Source organism: Raphanus sativus, chromosome 9 (assembly GCF_000801105.2).
Source record: "Raphanus sativus cultivar WK10039 chromosome 9, ASM80110v3, whole genome shotgun sequence".
Classification (NCBI taxonomy): Eukaryota; Viridiplantae; Streptophyta; class Magnoliopsida; order Brassicales; family Brassicaceae; genus Raphanus; species Raphanus sativus.
Window position 1 is genome coordinate 25,213,428 of NC_079519.1, and position 19,708 is coordinate 25,233,135.

Here is a 19,708-nt window from a genome sequence, read left to right on the forward strand (position 1 = left end):
GCAAAATAATGAATTCTCAAAGATTGAACTTTTTATTTTATTTTACAAAAGAATGAATTCTCAAATATTGAACTTCTTTTTAATTTTAAAAATAAAACAACTCAAAATTTATAATATAAGAAGACATTTGAGATTTTGTTTTTTTTTTTTGTTTAAGATTTAGGGAGAGATCATTTCTCACTTAATTTTTTTATCAAGTCTGAACATCTTGGTTCGGTTCGATTAATTCAAATTTTCAGATTGTTGGTACTATGCTTATAAATCTGATTTGAATTTTATCAACTTGGAGATCATGTTCGGTTTACTTTTCTCAGTATATAAACAATATCTGATATTACCTAAAAGTTTTAAAGGAAAATTAAAAGCATTTAAAATATGTAAATTATTCTAATTTATGATTTATCTGAAGTATCTAAATTAAGTTGATATATATAAAAAATAATATATCTAATAAATTTCAGATATTTTGAAATTATTTAGTTTAATTCAGGTTTTAGCCAAACCCATAGCTCTTAAGACCCGTTCCAATATTTTTTTTGTTCTATAAACGATTCCTATTAGATAATTTCAGGGTTCGGATTAAGGTCGGGACAACCGTTTAGGGTAAAAACTCCGATGTACTAAGCAGAGCAGGAGTCAGGAGAAGAAGCTTCCTACTTGGATCCGCTCTCATTTCACACACCCTCATGGAAACTCACAAAACCAAGCTCTGCATCATCGGGAGCGGTCCCGCAGCACACGCAGCAGCGATCTACGCAGCTAGAGCCGACCTCACCCCTCTCCTCTTCGAAGGATGGATGGCCAACGACGTCCCCCCCGGCGGTCAACTAACCACCACCACCGACGTCGAGAACTTCCCCGGGTTCCCCGAAGGCATCCTCGGCGTCGACATCGCCGCCAAGTTCCGCAAGCAATCGGAGCGGTTCGGCACCAAGATCTTCACCGAGACTGTCAACAAGGTCGATCTCTCCTCCAAGCCGTTTAAGCTCTTCACCAACACGAGAACCGTCCTCGCCGACGCCGTCATCGTCTCCACGGGAGCTAAAGCGAGACGCCTCGGCTTCGCTGGATCTGGTGATGGTGAAGGAGGAGGACCTGGTTGTTTCTGGAACCGAGGTATCTCTGCGTGTGGTGTGCGCGACGGAGCTGCTCCGATTTTCAGGGACAAGCCTCTGGCGGTTATCGGAGGGGGAGATTCGGCTATGGAGGAAGCGAGCTTTCTCGCGAATTATGGTTCTAAGGTTTATATAATCCACAGGAGAGATGCGTTCAGGGCGTCTAAGATCATGCAGCGGAGAGCGTTGTCGAACCCTAAGATTGAAGTGATTTGGAACTCTTCTGTGGTTGAGGCGTATGGAGATGAGAACGGGAAAGGAGTTCTTGGGGGTTTGAAGGTGAAGAATGTTGTTACTGGTGATGTTTCTGATTTGAAGGTGTCTGGTTTGTTCTTTGCGATTGGGCATGAGCCAGCGACGAAGTTCTTAGATGGTCAGGTTGAGCTTGATGAAGATGGTTATGTGGTGACTAAGCCTGGTACAACTAAGACGAGTGTTGTTGGTGTGTTTGCTGCTGGAGATGTTCAAGATAAGAAGTATAGGCAGGCCATCACAGCTGCAGGAACTGGTTCGTTCGTTCCCTTGCCTTCTCTATTCTACATGCAAAATGAGTTTAGTGTTTTGAAATGAAGAATCATAGAAGCAACATCTGATTAAGTAGTATTTGGTACTTTGAAAGTCATTAGCTTTACTCTGATTCAGTGACTTGTTTTGTGTCTTATTTCACTTAACAATGTGGTCAAGGCATGGTTTGTGTTTGCTAGAGAGTGGTCCTTTGTTGTGCCTTTTTGGGAGTACAAGCTTCTTTACTTTCATTCTATATTACTTGGTAGAAGAAACTGTAATGGTCACTGATTATTCTAGGTGGGATGTCTTTGAGAGCCTGCAAGTTAAATTAGACTGTTTCAAGTATCGGTTTAATGCTCTCTTTCTAGAAAAAGAAGCAGACATTTTGATTACCTTCAAGCGTAATTTTATTAAGTTCAGCTTTCATAAGAAACTCTGATCACAACTTATGGATGGTGCAGGTTGCATGGCCGCCTTGGATGCAGAGCATTACTTGCAGGAGATTGGATCTCCACAGGGTAAGAGTAATTAGAGAAAGTGTAGGAAAAGGACCCATTGATAAGTTGCTCTCTCTCTCTCTTCCCCCTTATTTGCTGTGTCATTTCCAGAACCGTCAAAAAAGATAATATTGATGAGGGAGTTTTGTTATGTGCGTTTGCAGTTGAACCATGTCAAGTTGTAAGAGCAGCTCCAGTCACGGTTGAACGTGGTCAAGCTGTAAGAGCAGCTCCAGTCACGATTGAATTTGGTCAAGTTGTAAGAGCAGATCCACTCACGGTATATAATGGAGTATCTGAGAGTAGAAGGTAACAAAAATAAATGAAAAAGAAAAATTTAAATGAAAAACCTGAGAACCTTTTTTTTTTCTTTGACGAGAATACAGTAAGAGCACAACCAACGAGTGTAGGGGATTAAGATTCAAGTGGAGCCCAACTGAAGATGATGTTCTTATTAGTGCGTGGCTAAATACAAACAAAGATCCATATGTGGGTCATGAACAAATGGGTAATGAACAAAGAGCTGCTGCTTTTTGGAAGAGAGTTGCTGCGTATTATTCATTAAGTCCTGCGGCTGCAACTCTACCTAAACGAGAATTCAATCACTGTAAGCAAAGGTGGCAGAAGATAAATGATAGTGTTCGCAAGTTTGTTGAATGCTATGATCATGCTTTGAGTCAAAGAACTAGGGGCCAGTCTGAAGATGATGTTGTTCAAGTTGCATACCATTTCTACTTCAACAATTGCCAAAGGAAATTCACGCTTGAACATGCATGGAGGAAGCTCCGTCATGATAGAAAATGGCGTAGTACTTACATGTCTCAAAGCTCTAAGACTAGTGGAAGTTCAAAGCGAACAAAATTTGATGAAGGTGTCGCATTTTCTTCAAGCTCTAATACAAAAAGTAACGTAGAGGAACATGCTCCGGTTCCTCCTAACGTAGAGGAACGTGCTACGGTTCCTCCTAACGTAGAGGAACATGCTACGGTTACTCCTATTGGTGTGAAGTCATCAGAGCACAAAGAGAAGATGGTTGTTACTCAAACAACAAATGAAGAAAGGGAGTTCAACTCTCAAAGGGAGTACAACTCTCGATCAAGGCTCGAGAACTTGTGGGCTCTAAATGAGAAAGATATAGCTGAGAGAAATAAACTATCAAGGATAGAGCTGCTTAGAAGCCTTCTGGGAAAATCAGAAAAACTTTCAGAAAGAGAAGAAACTTTGAAGAACAAACTCATCGATGAAATGTTGTAATCTTAAGCTTGTATTGTTTATGGTGTCACTTATATATTATTATATATTGTAATAATATGCTATTAAGTAAGTTGATATTGATGAAAAGGAAGTCTTGCACTTCTCATTTGAATATCGTATAGTAACTTCCAGTAATTAATGGGATAAGTTACAAAACTAAACTACACACTTGTTTTTCGTCAACACTGAACTGTTTAATTTTCTGATTCATGAGATTTAACGTTTTAAGTGACCAAGATTATATAAACATATACGTGTACTGTGGTTTTTGTTAACCTCAGAATGTATAAAACTTCCGATTGTACAACAACGTAATTAAGCACTAACATAAGTTTTTTAAACTCTACGTTAGTCGGTGTTCAGAAAGAAAAAAAAACTCTACGTTAGTTTGGTTCTTCCTTCTCTCTACCTCTCCTTTTCACTCATGATCACAACAAGCAAGAGTCAGAGATATTTGTTACGGTTTCTTGTGCTCCACGGTGGAGCTTGGGCCTCCGCGGCTCCCTCCAGCGAGAAAACGCTCTCTCAGACACCCACTTGGGCCGTCGCGGTCGTCTGCACATTTCTCATCATCATTTCCCATCTCCTTGAAAAGGGTCTTCATAGACTCGGCAATGTCCGTCTTCATTCTTCTTCTTAAGTGTTCTTGTTCAAACACTCAATGTCTGAACCACCTTTTCATTGTTTCTTCGCAGTGGTTATGGAAAAAGCAGAAAAACTCTCTGCTAGAAGCCTTAGAGAAAATCAAAGCTGGTTAGTAATGATTGATATTATGACAAAAGCTTGATTTGTTTTTTTTTCAAGATTTTTTTTTTTTTTTTAAAATGGTGATGGATTCTGCAGAGCTGATGATTCTTGGATTCATTTCCTTATTACTCACATTTGGAGAAACATACATTCTCAAGATCTGTGTTCCTTCAAAAGCTGCTCTCTCTATGTTACCATGTTCATCTGAAAACACGAATACTCTGCCTCCATCTCTTAGCAGACATCTTCTGGCTGCTGGTGATTTATCTGTGAATTGCAAAAATGGATCTGAGCCACTCATAACTGTGAAAGGCTTGCACCAACTTCACATCTTGTTGTTCTTCTTGGCCATCTTTCATATCCTCTATAGTTTAATCACCATGATGCTTGGCAGACTTAAGGTATGAAGAATCTTGTTCTGATCAACAAATCGATGTTTGAATAATGATGCTTCATTTTTTGTGTTGGCTACGTTGCAGATTCGTGGATGGAAAAAGTGGGAGCAAGAGACTCTGTCTCATGATTATGAGTTTTCTATTGGTAATTCCTGTTCAAATCCCTGAGATTTGTCTTTCTTTTTTTTGTGTCTTTTAATACATTTTTTTTGGCTGTGGAGCAGATCAAACAAGACTTAGGCTCACTCATGAGACTTCTTTTGTGAAATTGCATACAGATTTCTGGACAGCAGTTCCTTTCTTCTTTTACGTCGTAAAGAAACTATTTCTTCTCTCTCTTCCAATTGGCATCAAACCTGTTCTTGATTCAGATTTTGAATATTTTAAATTTTTTGCAGGGGTGCTTCCTGAGGCAGTTCTTTGTATCTGTGGGAAGAACTGATTACTTGACTCTGCGCCACGGATTCCTCTCTGTGAGTTTAAAAATCTTCCACCTTTCTCTTTTCTTTATTGTTGCAATCTTGATGTGTGAATCTTGTGGTCTGATCAGGCTCATTTAGCTCCGGGAATAAAGTTCAACTTCCAGAGATATATCAAAAGATCTCTCGAGGATGATTTCAAGTTAATAGTTGGAATAAGGTACAACACAATCCACAACACATAATATGCAAATTAATGAAATCATTTGGTTGGTGTTATATAACATTTTCTTAACATTTTTTGTTTTGCTCTATAGTCCAGTGCTTTGGGCATCATTTGTGATATTCTTGCTGTTTAATGTTAATGGTGAGCTACACATCTGTCTTTACATTTTTCAAATTCAGTTCAAATACTGAAGTGTATCTATTCAATTTCCAGGGTGGAGAACATTGTTTTGGGCATCAATACCTCCTGTGCTAGTGAGACTATCCCTCTCTCTACTTATGCCTAAACCTGCTATGGAGTAAGTTCTTTTTGTCTCACTAAGAAGTCTTGTAACAGATCATTTTAGCTGTTGGAACAAAGCTTCAAGCGATTTTGGCAACAATGGCGCTAGAAATCGTAGAGACACATGTAGTAGTTCAAGGGATGCCTCTAGTGCAAGGTTCAGATCGATACTTTTGGTTGGATTGCCCTCAACTGCTTCTTCATCTTATTCACTTTTCCTTGTTTCAGGTAATAACACTATGGAAACCATGTGTTCAGCTTCTTTGTTCTTCTATTATGCTCATGTATAGTTAATATATATTTCCTCTGTGTTCTGCAGAATGCTTTCCAGATAACACACTTCTTCTGGATATGGGTAAAATAAACAAGAAGCACCTCCTTTTAATTTAAATATTCTGGAATTATATTACTGAATAACATACATATAATATAAACCTTGGGTACTTGCAGTATTCTTTTGGATTAAAGTCATGCTTCCATAAAGATTTCAACCTTGTAGTCATAAAACTCTTTCTATGGTAAAACGCTTATCGAAACCCTTAACTATGTTTCTTACAATAGAAAACTTTTATTTAAAAACATGTGAGGATGTATGTATATGCAGCCTAGGAGCTTTGATCTTATGCAGCTACATCACTCTCCCGTTGTACGCTCTTGTGACTCAGGTAATTTGTAAACAATATTTTTTTTATACTCTAGTCATGTGACCTCTTAATGAGAGTAGTATTGAATGTTGAAACGATAAAATAATAAAATGTTGTGTTCATGTGTGAGCAGATGGGTTCACACATGAAGAAAGCAGCGTTTGATGAACAAATGGCAAAGGCATTGAAGAAGTGGCACAAAAATATCAAAATGAAGAAAGGAAAAGCAAAGAAGCTCCTGAGCAAAACACTTGGTGGTTCGGGGAGTTTCAGCATCTCCCCCTCTTCCTCTGGAACCACTCTACATCGTTCCAAAACCACTGGTCACTCTTCTAACGCCATATACTACAAACAAGAAGAAGAACACGACGAGATGTCTGATCTTGAAGCTGGTGCAGAGGATGCCACTGAAAGGTTTCACAAACAGCATAAGCCATTCCACCATCCTTAGCTGTTTTTAGTGTACTCTTATTACTTAAAGGTTGAGATGTTGTGAGAGAACAATGTTTCTACTGATTAGCCAACAATAGATTTATTTATATTAACTTAATCTACAGACTACAGATTATTAAGCATTAATTAGTGTGACCATTTTTCCCGGTATACCAAACACTTGAAGCTCGAGTCCATACTATTATGGTTTTCTTTTACGATCTCTTGATCTTGTTTCTTAGTTCATAGCATATGTATTCAAATGGTGATATGTAATGAATTTTCCTAATTTGACTTTGATAAAGCTACTTCCACTAGCGTGAAAAGCCTGAACTACAGATGGTTCTCCGGATTCTTTAACTAAATACTGCTAGTAACTAAGAAGCACTGACATTTTCTTCTCTAAACACACCTCAAGAAGCAGGTGTCAAAGTTTATGTTACGGTTCTGGTGCTTCTCGGAGGAGCGAGAACTTTCAATATAAGACATCATTTCTGCTTCCACTTGTTTCACAGCCATTTGCAAACATTCATATGAATGCTTCAAAATAACAGACAAAAAATATCAATAACAATACAATCTAACAAGTATCACAAAAACAACAAATAAATTAACAGAAAAAACCTTAGTGTAACTAGCGTAGGTAGGGAGTGAGTCCCTCATTGCACCATACTCTTTCTGAATTTCAAGGAGGGCATTACTAAACATCTTATCCTCCTCATCTTCAATCTAAACATAATAACCAGAGTCAATTTCTTAAGAGTTATAATAAAATGTAGGAATTATAAACCCACCAGAGCAACATGAGGAGGATCCACCGGAATAGCAGTAGGATCCATGTTACCAAATAATTAAAGAGAGATGAAGACGTAGAGAGAAAAGAACTCACACTGCCGGCGATGTAGAGAGGGCTGCCAAAAAAAATGAAGAAGTGAGGTTATTGTTTGTTTTTACCCGACGAGTTAGCTCAACTGGTAACACCTCAGACATTTGTTTGAGAGGTCACGAGTTCGAGTCTCAGGCAGACGGGGAAGAGTGTTTTAGATCCTAATAGGTACAGACAAAGGCTGATTCCGGGCCTAGGGGGGATTAAGGCCGAAGGCTCGAACCCATCCTGGTTAATCAAAAAAAAAATATATCTTATATATATATTAGGGTTTTGGGTTGTTTTTTTATAAACTGCTCACATATTTAAACCAAGTTGGTCGATAAAAGTGTCATTCCAAAGAATAATTCTATGGGACCGTGGTTTATTTACATAAACTAATAAACTAGAATTAGACTGTGAATTTATATGAAAATTATTTAAAAATATTGTATGAAAAAATGAAATTTATATTTTTGATCGAATTAATAATTTTTGCCTTTAAACAGTTTTTTTTATTTTTTTCTGTTAACTAGGTGTTTTCCTGCACCATGTGCAATAAAAAAATTTTAAAATATTTTTAAAAGATAAATATAAATTATATTAAATTATATTTTATTAATATTATATTTTTTCTTTTTCTTATCAATATTTTAATATAAATTTGATTTAACTGAACATTAAAATTAAGATAAAAACAATTTTGTTTATTTTGAATTGTATTTAAGAATGTGCATGTATGTATTTAAATTATAATCATAGGTAGATTTTTTTATCTATTTATTTTAATTAAATAAATTAAATAAATATGTAAAATTGCATAGTTGTCAAAATTTAAAATTAAATAATATTTATAAAATCTGTAGATATATATAAAACTAATGATTTTACGATTTAATTTGATTTTATGATTTAATTTTTATAATTTTGTAAAAATATGTATATATTTTTGAAATATTTTTAATTTAAATGATATTTCGAAAATTTGAAATTCCATAATTGAATATATTTATTTTAATGATGATTTATGAGTTATTACCATATTTTAAAAAGTCCAAAAATATAAGTCGACAATAAATGTAATATATGAATTATTTAAAAAATTTACCAATAATATAAATTAACATTAAATATCATTGTCCATGTCATATTAATCTATAAGACATGTCATCAATTTTAGTAGCCATGTCATATTATTTTTGTGAAAATGAATGTAGAGAAGACATGTGGCAAAATCACTTTTCAAATATAGTCTAGGGGATTGCATAATTTGTTTACTGATGAGCTGATCTCATTTTTAAAAATATTCATTACAAATTCTTTCTTCAAATGATTCCTTTTCTTTCTTCTTCTTTGAGATTGAAACTAATTAAAATGGTTGGAACAACAAACATCCATCTCGTACGTACTTTGGGTACTGTTTAAGTAAAAAAAATCACTTATCGCATAAGAACCTAACGCTTATATGCCTTGAAAAATCTCACACATATTATTCGGTGGTTACAATGAAACTATGTCAACTCGGTTTTATATCATGATTTAACAATTTAAAAGTTAATTATGGTTATAAGAAATTTACATTCACGTGCCAATCTTATATATCTTCAATATTTTTCTCTTTATATAACATTTTTGCATTTTGATTATTGTTTGATATAAATATTGATTTTGGAGTCTTATTCTCATTTTGTTCTTTTATTTTGCCATGAGATTTATAAATGTTTAAGATTTAAAATCATTAAAGATAAACATAATTAGGTTAAGATCTATTGTTTTCGGTTTATTTGAATGCGAGGATCTATCTGTAAACTGTACTTCCACCCAGAAATTAAATCTGTATTTTTAATAGATCCGTGTTTAACCTTTTTAATTTCAAAAAAGAAACATTTTATCATCAAAAAGTACCATATATTTTGTGCCCGTGTTTAACCCTTTTAATTTCAAAAAGAAACATTTTATTGTCAAAAAGTACCATATATTTTGTGTATGGTTTTTTTTTTGCTGTGTATGGTTTCTTTCGGATTGATATTAGTTTTATTTGTTTTGGTACCAAAAGTAAAATAAAAGTCGTGATGATAGCATCTATAATAATCCTATTTTGTGATTTATGTTGAAAGGTTGCTTGAATAACAAGTATGTAGTTCTTTGTCTATTTATAAAATCAATATGTTTCAAAATTATGTATAAGGAGAAACTAGAATCAGCTTCCTTTTTATTATAAGAAATATAATATCTTAACAAAAAAAATTCCTAATTTGGTAATTTATATATAGTATACTCTAAAGAAATTTGAATTTATGAATTTTTTACATCCCAAACCATAAGAAAGTTTCAGAGTTAAACTCAAGTGGGGTTTCCGTACTATTATGAATTTTTGGCGCAATAGCTCAATTCGGGTAGATTGTATATTTATAAAACAAAGTAGATATCAATATGTCGAATAGAGTCTTTCTTTTCTTTTTTTTTTCTATTAAAACTTTGAATTTTATCAACTGTAGTTTCGGTTAAGCATGCACATTGGTCACCAGTGTATGTACCACATTTACTTATAATGATTTAGAATGTATGAGATAGTTTTTGTATATATATCGTTAAAAAAGGGAGTTAGTTTCTGTATATTTGATCATAATGGTCAGGGGCATTAAATCTCTAACTAGATTCTGACCCGCCCTGTATATTAAAGGGCGGGTATATTTTTATTTTTATTTAACTCTCGTATTTATGTTTTCTTTATGATTATATTCGTATTTTTCTTTGTGATTATATTCATATTTTTTTTTGTAATCATATTTGTGTATAAATCTTAATCAAAATATATTTTATTAAATAATAGTAATTTCAAAATTGATCGAGTATATTGCGGTCGAACCCACCAACCCACAAGTTTTAATTTTTTGGTCAAAAATATGATCCGCATAACCCGCAAACAAATAATTTGTACTGGCATCCGCCCCATTTAATTTTGCGGTTATCCGCGGGTTATAAATTTTTTAAAAATAATTATTTAATTTAATTATTATACAAATATAAAATATATTTATAATAAAAATTCTATATTTTTAAAATTTAAAATTGTTTTTTTAAATTACCATATTTTAAAAAAAACTATTTACTTTTCTTTTTATTTTTATTTTTTTATTTTTTTTTGGATTGGTGGATACCCGCAATCCAAAATCTACCAACCCCCCTCTCCATCCCGAATAAAATACTCATAACCCGCATCCGCAAATCAATTATTTTTTTCAAATAGTTGAACAAAATTTATGATCTGTCTTAAAAAGAAAAATATATTTTTTGTTTTATAGTTTCTTAGAAATATAATTTTTATAAAATCTAGGTTGTAACCAATTATATATCTGAATATCTAATTTTTTCTAGGATATATTTAATTGTTCTCTCACATCTCTAAATCTATAAATATAACTGTAAAAATATACAAAATTTAGATGCAGTTACATTTTAAATTAGACTCAATTATTATCAATAGTACATGTTTATGTTTTAATAGTATTGATATATATATATATATATATATATATATATATATATATATATATATATATATATTTAATTAGATTTGATTATCTAAAATAAAATGTACTTTTAACTTTTAAAATATTAAATATTTACCTGTGGAGTTCATACATTTCAGTTATGAGTCGTATATGTATATGTATATGTAGTAATGCAACAAATAATTAATAATTAATGATAAAGGATATTAAGTATTGGAGTTTGAGTTAAAGCGAGAAGTAGGATTAATTATTTTCAAAAGTAACTGTCGCCCTATATAAAGATTGATAAAGAAATGGGTTCCTATAATTATGGAGATAAAATGGAGTAAAAACTGAACAATAACAATGTTTGCTAAATTAATAATATTGATATATGTTTCATTTTTTTAAAATTGGACCTAACCCATATCAATTGGTCATGTTCCAAAATTAATAGTATTGATTGCTGTAAGAGAACAATAACAAAAGTTACACAAACCTTGCAACTAAGTAAAATAATCTTCTGAAATAAAAATTTCTTCAAAAATTTATTATCACTTTATCAGTCAAAAAATGATATCATTGTTCTAATAGAACTCAGTCATATATATTTGTTGTCTACAAGTATTGCAATTCATGGAGTTACTACCAATTTACCATGAATCCGACAATAATTTTGCCACAAACATACTATTTTAACATAACAAAATCATTTTCTTTTCCTGTACGGAGTACAGGTTTGACCACTAGTACATTATGAAATATAAAAGGTATTTGTTTATCAGGTTATGGAAAGAAGAACAAAGAGAAAAAAAAAACATAGAAAACAAAACATGAATTTGGTTACACGATAAAAGTATATAAAACAAGAAGGATATCCATTAGAATCGGAGGAAGTGGAAAGAACGTGACACACTGACATACGCCGAGTTTTATAGATAACTGATTGAGAGCGACTCCCATTATTAAAAATTTCAAAAATTCCTCATAATATATTATTTCTTCATACGTTATACGATCATCTTAATATTTAACTACAGTTTACGTCAAATCTTCAAGATCACGAATCTTTTAAAATTATTAATAAGTTGCAGGTCGAGAGATAGTAGAGAGAAGAACTAACGAAAGAAGAATGAGAAGACGGAAGAGAAAACAGCTGTCATTCCATTATTGTTTGAGGACTATACAAAGAAAGAACCGTTGCGAATCATCTCTTCTTCGTAGATGCTGATGACGATGGATAACCGTTTGGATTCAATGAACCAGGTGGTGGAAGAGATCACGAGACTCCACAGATCTTTACCACCTAGACCAGACATCGACGACGTCGAAGCCGCGACTTCCCTCGTCCATAACGTCGAAAACGACGATCATAACCGCTCGGACGCCATTGACAGAAGCTCCGAGGTTGTTGTTCCTCGGGAGCTTCTCGACGTGCTGCAGGAGATGAGGAGAGGCCTCGTTCGTTTCCAGAGCAAAGAGCAGAAGCGAGAGGCCGAGAAAGTGCTCGATCTCGAATCTGCACACGTCCTGTTCGACGAATTGATTCAGAGAGCTTCTCGTTGCTGCGTCGTTGCCTCTGATCAGACTCCTGTCAACGAGTCCAAGGAGATGATGTTCACGCGCGACGATACGTTTGTTACCAAGGTCAAATCCTCGCTCTACAGTGACGGTTTTTTAGCTCCACGCAAGCCTCAGGTTCTGGATTCAACACTCCACGCTAAGAAACTCACTGGTGAGTAGGGGTGGCATTTCGGTTATTTTATCGGTTTGGTTCGATTTGGTTAATTCGGTTCTAGAAATTTTCAAGTTGAAGTAAATCATATTTAATTTGGTTTGGATCGGTTTCGATTCGGTTTGTATTGGGTTCGGTTTAATCAAATTTTCTTAGTTTAGTTCTTTTAAGAGAAACCATATTTTGAAACATCAACATATGGTCATGAAATCATTATGTTGGTGACAATAAAAAATAAATTGTGTAAATTAAATCTAATATAGAATTAAATCAATAATTTATTTATGTTTAAACGTTAAATCAAACATAAAAGCAAACATTAAAATGTAATCTTATTTATTTTAAATTATTATCTTTGAAACTAACGTAAATATTATAGGTAATAGGAGTGACACTTCGGTTATTTTATGGATTTGGTTTCCGTTCAGTTCGGTTTGGTTAATTCGGTTATAGAATTTTTCCAACGTAGTAAACCATAACTAGTTTGGTTCGGTTTTGACTCGGTTCGGGTTTTTTTGCCCACCCCTACTGGTGAGAGCCCTTGAATCTGAGCTTAAGATGTGTCGTGGTGTTTTTTATTTGGTTAGTTTTTACTAATTCTGGTGGAATCTTTGTGTGTAGGCCATGATGGGGAGAAGTTGAGTCTCACAAAGCTTGCTACTTTGATTGAAGTGTCGGCCAAGAAAGCTACTCAGGAGCTGAATTTGCAGCACAAGCTGATGGATAATCTGGAGTGGCTTCCGGATTCTCTAGGAAATTTATCGAGTCTAGTAAGGCTGGACCTGTCTGAGAATTGCATCACGGCGCTACCAACGACCATTGGAGGGCTTTTGTCTTTGACGAGGCTCGATTTGCATTCGAATAGAATCGGTCAGGTTCCCGAGTCTATAGGAGATTTGACGAACTTGGTCAACCTGAATCTCAGTGGAAACCAGTTGACGTCTCTTCCAACGTCTTTGAGTAGACTGGTCAATCTAGAGGAGCTTGATTTGAGCTCTAATAGCCTCTCTGTTCTCCCTGAAACCATTGGTTCTCTCGTGAGCCTCGAGAAGCTCGACGTTGAGACAAACAATATCGAAGAGATTCCTCATAGTATCTCGGGTTGTTCTTCGCTGAAAGAGCTCCGTGCGGATTACAACAGGCTTAAAGCTCTTCCGGGAGCTGTTGGGAAGATAACTACCTTGGAGGTTTTGACCGTCCGTTACAATAACATTCGGCAGTTACCTACGACGATGTCCTCCATGGCTAACCTCAAAGAGCTGGACGTGAGTTTCAACGAGCTCGAGTCAGTACCAGAGAGTTTGTGTTATGCTACAACGCTTGTTAAGCTGAACGTTGGGAACAATTTTGCCAACCTGAGATCACTCCCGGGGTTAATAGGCAACCTTGAGAAGCTCGAGGAGCTTGATATGAGCAATAACCAGATCCGTTACCTTCCTTACTCTTTCAAAGCGCTTTCTCAGCTGCGTGTTCTTCAGACTCAGCAAAACCCACTTGAAGAGCTTCCAAGGGATATAATCCAAAAGGGGGCTCAGGTAAAATTACTTGTGTAAGTTTAGTCTTTTGTCCTGTCTTTGCTTGATTATAATATTTGTTTGACATCCATCCTCTAAGGCCGTGGTTCAGTACATGAATGATCTAGTGGAGGCAAGAAACACCTAATCTCAAAGAAGTGAAAAGCAGAAGAAGAGCTGGGTCGACAGAATCTGCTTCCTCTGCAAGTCCACGAACTAAGAGAACACGGAGCCACTCTTGAACAAAATCTGACTTCTTACAACTCCTATAAGTCCAATCAAAGATACCAATGTATACTTTGTATTTGTTCATACCTGAGAAAAATGTAATTCCATTTCGTAATGTCAAATTGGTTGTATTCTTGTTTCTCTTGTTGTAACTTTCTTCTTTTTGAATCCACAAGTGTATGTAATTCAGTGCTTTGTTTCTTTTTAGTGTACCAAAACATGTGTTGGGATATTTACCTTCATTCTCTGAAGTAAATCAGATCGATTCACAAATCACAACACGTTTCCACAGGCTCTGCTTTTTTTTTAATAAGTTTACCAACTTAGCCACTGGAAACTTCATCTGCTTTCAGTTTTGACTAGGGCTGGGTTTGTGGGTGAAATTTGTATAAACAATGCTAAAAGTTTTTGTTTCTGACTATTTGCCCTACATGTTTTTAAACCACCTATTAGAGCAGATACTGGATGGGAACAATAAGCAATGGCAAACACAAAAACCTTAATAAATATGGTCGTCAATACTTTACTTTTTCAACACGGCATTGATTTACAAAAGTATATATAGATAAATAACCCAGAAAAATAAATATCCTGAGTAATCCACTCTTTACTGCTCAACAGAACCTTTTGGCAGAGACTAGAACTATATGGAAACATTATCATCACACGTCTGGTCTCTCACCTGTCTTGCGATGGTTCTTTACGCGGTGCAGGCTTGACAAAGGAGAACTCCTTAGAATGATTTTCACCGTCACGGCTAGTCTCACCGGTCTTGGTCTCTAGTTTATCTTGTTCAACCTTCACCGCAGCAAGCTCAATGCCTGGAGCCGTTGGCACGGCGGCTGGAGACATCGGCGGAGTCAAAGCCGCTTCGTTGTCTGTGTCGAGATCCGATGTTTCGGGGTCAAGTCCTTCATATCTCATCGAATGCCCTGTGGTTTTATAGCGCTGCAATGACCTAACGGACAAAGAAGACCTAACAGTTGATGATGCCGTAGGGCTCACGCTTCCATCTCCACCTAGCCTCTTGGTAGTGCTAGCTTTCCCACCTTTCTTCTTCTTCACAGCCATTCTCCATTTCTTGAGGGCCTTTGATGTTTGTTCATCGAATACAGATTTCTTCATCCTTGAACCCATCTGTGATTACACAGTAGTTTTCATGTTACGAACATAGGAAATGCTATATTTTAATGTTATGAGACAAAGGAATGTTACCTGAGTAACGAGTGCGTAAAGAGGGAGTGTGATGTAGCTGCAGAGGCATAACACTCCAAGACTGCAAGAAAACAAAAGAATCAAGATTCGTGTTTGTTGTGATGACAAGAACCTGAGTTTTAGTTTAGATTCTTACGCTATGGCCACTTTTACAAGGGCAATCTTGAAGTCAGGATGGTAGCAAGAGTTTTTCCCAAAGGAATACTGAATGTTAACAATCGATAGAAGGATCAGTCATTCTTGTAACAAACAAAAGGAAGTGTCATTAAAGAAAATCCTTTAAAGTTAGTGTTACCCATATCCAGAAGAAGTATGTGATCTGAAACGCGTTCTGCAAAAGATTTTTTAAAAACGAACATTCAGGTTGTGTTGTGTGCATTAAACACTGTTTCTTAAAAAAAGGTACCTGAAACAAGGCGAAATGGATGAGATGGAGAATCAACTGGGGACGACGGAACCAGAAGTACTCATCGTTGCCTTGTACAAGAGGCATTCCTTGAACCACTGCGTGTTTATCAGTGATCCCAAGAGCCATCCTTGTCATGATTGCTTGAAGCTTTGTTCCCACAGCTAAGATTATCTGAAAAAAATAACCACAAGTTTTTTTAATCAAAAACTGTGTATAATCAAGAAGTGAACTAAAAAAATAGAAACTATCTTACAATAACCGGCAGAGCAGATCCAATGTACAAGATCTTGAAGCCTGAAACAACACCAATCAAAGAGATTAAAAAACACAGTCCACTCTACTATATATTATACACTTCGAGTCAGTCTGACCTTCAACATTTAGGAGAAGGAAAAGGACAAAAGATGCCCACAGGACAGGGCTGCAACAAGAGGCAATCATATGTTAGTGTTTGCAAAAAGAATGTTAGTTGTTTGTAAGAGAAGTTTTAAGTTAACCTGACTCCGACGACCAGCTTGAAATCATCCTCTAAGGATCTTTTAATATACTTCTGGAAGTTGAATTGACTCCCTGGAGCTAGATGAACCTGCACAAACCCCACAACAAAGAACTCAGCAAGAAACATTAACTAAAAAATCTGACAAAAGGACCCTAAAGTGGAAAGAAAACTCACAGCAATGAATCCATTCCGTAATGTCAAGTAGTCTGTTCTTCCGACAGATCTGAAAAACTGTCTGAAAAAACATCCCTGAAAAACGCATTTAAGTTACAGAAAGTGAGAACTAGACCAACTTAACATTATCTATATAAGTTCGAGTAAGAAGAAAGTGTTAACAAGAGGTTGATAGTTTCTTACTACATAGAAGAAGAATGGAATCCTAGTCCAGAAGCTAGTGTGCTCTCTCACGAAAGATGTTTCGTGTGTGAGCCTAAACCTAGACGTATCTGCAAACACACAGACACAAAGTCACTAATCAGAGAGCTCAAGACCATAACTCAGGCAAAGAAAGTTTCAAAAGCCAAACCAAACATACCTGTAGAAAACTCGTAGTGATGGGAGGATGTCTCTTTCTCCCAGTGTTTCCATCCGCGAATCTGAAAGTACAAAAGTTCAATAATAAACCCCAAAATTTTCTGAAAACTAAACAGAGATCCCAAACTATAAGTGTACACACCTTTAACCTCCCAAGCATCATGGTCAAGAAGCTGTAAACAACGTGGAAAATAGCTAAGAAGAAGATGAGTATATGCAACTGATGAAGTGCCTCGCTAGAGATTAGCTGTTCATAGCCCTGCGCACCATCATTAAATAAAAAACATAATCTCAGTTACACGGAATTGTTTCATTTTTATTACAACAGTAAAAATAATAACTCTCACCTCTTTGCACTTTGTGGAAGATGTTTCTGAGAGGAACCTGTGCTCAAACCACAAGAGCTTCCTATGACCTTCTCCTTTATCGTCTTCCTCCTTCTTATGGGGAGGAGCAGGAGCAGGGCATGGGAGCATGGTGTGAGCAACATGAGAAGGGATACAAATCTTCAAAATGTAGCTTGATCCGAATGTAAGAAGCAAAGAGATGAATCCAAGCACCATCAGCTCTGCAAGAATCAAGAAATAGGGTGGATTCAGATAAAACCTAACCAACAAAGTATCTAAACAATCAAAGTAATAATAAAATAAAATAAAAAGATTTGAGAAATTCACCTGATTTGATCTTCTCCAAGGCATCGAGAAGAGCTTTCTTATGACGGTCCCATAGAACCTGAATCAAGAACAAAGTTCACTTCAAACACAAATCAAAAGAACAAGAATCTGACCGTAAATGAAAAAAAGAAAAAAGAATCTGACCGTTCCAACTTTGTGAATCAGCTTTTCAAGAAGAACAGAGACAACGATGAAGAAGGTGCAAACACCAGCAACAGCCCAAGTGGGCGTCTGATTAAGCTCTCTCTGCACCACTTTCTTCTCATCCTCCGCCCTAACCACCACCACCACCACCGACGAAGCAAAGAACCACCAGAGACTGAGACAAAGCATCCTCCCAAGCGAACTTGAACAGTTGATTCCCGACATAACTCACCCGTTCTGTCTTTCTCCAGACCAAACTGTGTTTGTTAGTTGTTGTACCTGCTTCGCTACTTAAAACAAAACAACAAGTGATGAAGACTTGATGAGCTGTGTGTCTTCGGAGTTCACATTTGCCGTTTTATAGTTTCACGCGGTGGAATAAAATCTAGAACTTGTTGCTTTTTTTTTTTATTTAGGAAAAGCCAAATCAATGGAGGAAGCAGAAAACGAAATCTGTGACCGGAGATTTACAGATCTCCTCAAGTTTTGTTTACTTTTTGTCAGAGAGAGTAGGAAGGAAAGATGATGATAGCTTTCTTTAATAATAATAACACTCATTTATGGGTTTTAGGCAGAGGAAAGAAGACGACAGGAGAGAGTGAGTGAGTCTTTAAAAGCGCGTGAAGTTTTTATTTTATTTTGAAAGCAGTGAAACATGGCTTTGATTGATAAACCCTGATTGCTTACTTGTTTTTTTTTTCTTCTTTTTCAAATTCTTTGTTGACCCAACTAATATAAATTATGGGAATTGAAAGAAAATGCCAAATATCTAATTAAATTTGGTAAAATATTGTATTCTTTATATTTTGGATTATCAGAATTTTGGGATGAAACTCGTAATCTCTCTCAAAAATTTAACATGTAGTATTGCTTACTGTTTTCTTCATTTGTTATTGACCTGATAAATATAATTTCTGGAAATTGAAGAAAATGACATTTTCATACTAGAAAATTAATTGAATTTAGTAACATTAGATTCTCAAAATATTTATTAGATAATCAGGATATTTTAAAACCAAATCTGTAATTTTCTCAGATCAATTTGATCTTAGCTGAACAGGTCTTGCAGTCAAGTGGTAGTTGACGGATCTGGAACGCAAACACGTTTTATGTTTGATCCTTCTGTTATGCGAAACTAAATCACATTATTTTTTTTCTTCTAACGCAGATATGAATTCGTGTTTTAGGATCCATTTAATTACCTCGAGAAAAAATTTATTTATGGGCTTGCGACTTCGTTGGATTCAATCAGATTTTAAAAAATTGATATTCTTTAATGTTAAACTTTATGTTATGGTTAAGGAAAGAAACAATGGCTAACTTAAGGTTCATAGTTGGCCCCATCATAGAGATAAATACAGACCGAGAAAAGAGTAGAAACAATTACACTCAAGGACAGTTTCTAGTTTTTAATAACAAGATAAAGCAGTTTATGCTATTAGGGTAGTTTTTCCTAACTAAACTCATTTTCCAACTAAAAATCTAACTAAATGAAGTTACAGCCGAAAAAAACAAAACTATATATAATATAAAAATCTTTTTTTGGTGGGATTTAAGAACAACCATTCATTTTTTAGATTTAGTGGACAAAATTTAGAAGAGATAAGGTGGGTCCCTCTATCTTCTTCTTCTTCGTTTTCTTTTTCCCAGATTCTCCATTTTCTAAAAAAATCAAATTTGCCTTTTCAGTTATTTTTTCACAGAAACTTTTATCAAATCATTATCTATATTTCTCTATCTATCTTTTAAGATATGTCAAGGTATATCTCTGATGATGGTGTAATGATATCAACAACAGATACGTTGTCAACTTTGGCGTAACGGCGACAGAGACATAGACCACATTGGAGCAGCTTCGCCGGCTTTTAGAAGACCCATC

The 19,708-nt window shown here is 35.3% G+C and overlaps 4 protein-coding genes across 6 annotated transcripts; 3 read left to right on the forward strand and 1 right to left on the reverse strand.

Annotated features, from left to right (window-relative positions):
• The first annotated feature begins 536 nt into the window (after window positions 1-536).
• Window positions 537-3,492, forward strand: LOC108827599 (thioredoxin reductase 2). Of its 2 annotated transcripts, XM_018601040.2 has the most exons (4): window positions 537-1,623; window positions 2,084-2,140; window positions 2,284-2,428; window positions 2,506-3,492. In XM_018601040.2, the coding sequence occupies exons 1-4, from the start codon at window positions 687-689 to the stop codon at window positions 3,371-3,373; spliced, it is 2,007 nt and encodes a 668-aa protein (XP_018456542.2). In that variant the 5' UTR covers window positions 537-686; the 3' UTR covers window positions 3,374-3,492. The 2 variants fall into 2 exon arrangements, with proteins under 2 accessions (XP_018456542.2, XP_056850533.1); XM_056994553.1 differs by lacking the exon at window positions 2,506-3,492 and having other exon boundaries at window positions 2,084-2,184; window positions 2,284-2,423.
• Window positions 3,493-3,777: 285 nt separating this feature from the next.
• Window positions 3,778-6,681, forward strand: LOC108826244 (MLO-like protein 7). The gene is made up of 14 exons (XM_018599631.2): window positions 3,778-3,989; window positions 4,069-4,126; window positions 4,217-4,521; window positions 4,600-4,660; window positions 4,740-4,828; window positions 4,914-4,988; window positions 5,066-5,154; window positions 5,252-5,301; window positions 5,374-5,414; window positions 5,497-5,670; window positions 5,762-5,797; window positions 5,893-5,960; window positions 6,047-6,107; window positions 6,220-6,681. Exons 1-14 carry the CDS (start codon window positions 3,798-3,800, stop codon window positions 6,535-6,537), a joined length of 1,617 nt encoding a protein of 538 aa, XP_018455133.2. The 5' UTR covers window positions 3,778-3,797; the 3' UTR covers window positions 6,538-6,681.
• Window positions 6,682-11,837: 5,156 nt separating this feature from the next.
• LOC108828087 (plant intracellular Ras-group-related LRR protein 5) lies at window positions 11,838-14,561 on the forward strand. 2 transcript variants are annotated; one of them, XM_018601646.2, is made up of 3 exons: window positions 11,838-12,612; window positions 13,234-14,147; window positions 14,227-14,561. In XM_018601646.2, the coding sequence occupies exons 1-3, from the start codon at window positions 12,102-12,104 to the stop codon at window positions 14,272-14,274; spliced, it is 1,473 nt and encodes a 490-aa protein (XP_018457148.1). In that variant the 5' UTR covers window positions 11,838-12,101; the 3' UTR covers window positions 14,275-14,561. The 2 variants fall into 2 exon arrangements, with proteins under 2 accessions (XP_018457148.1, XP_056850354.1); XM_056994374.1 differs by having other exon boundaries at window positions 14,239-14,561.
• Window positions 14,562-14,836: 275 nt separating this feature from the next.
• On the reverse strand, window positions 14,837-18,384 carry LOC108828086 (MLO-like protein 8). Its single transcript, XM_018601645.2, has 15 exons — window positions 17,830-18,384; window positions 17,686-17,743; window positions 17,359-17,579; window positions 17,154-17,270; window positions 17,013-17,073; window positions 16,835-16,923; window positions 16,652-16,726; window positions 16,476-16,564; window positions 16,350-16,399; window positions 16,232-16,272; window positions 15,976-16,149; window positions 15,865-15,900; window positions 15,706-15,773; window positions 15,570-15,630; window positions 14,837-15,491 (listed from the first exon to the last, which is right to left on the reverse strand). The coding sequence occupies exons 1-15, from the start codon at window positions 18,052-18,054 to the stop codon at window positions 15,033-15,035; spliced, it is 1,824 nt and encodes a 607-aa protein (XP_018457147.2). The 5' UTR covers window positions 18,055-18,384; the 3' UTR covers window positions 14,837-15,032.
• Window positions 18,385-19,708: the final 1,324 nt, after the last annotated feature.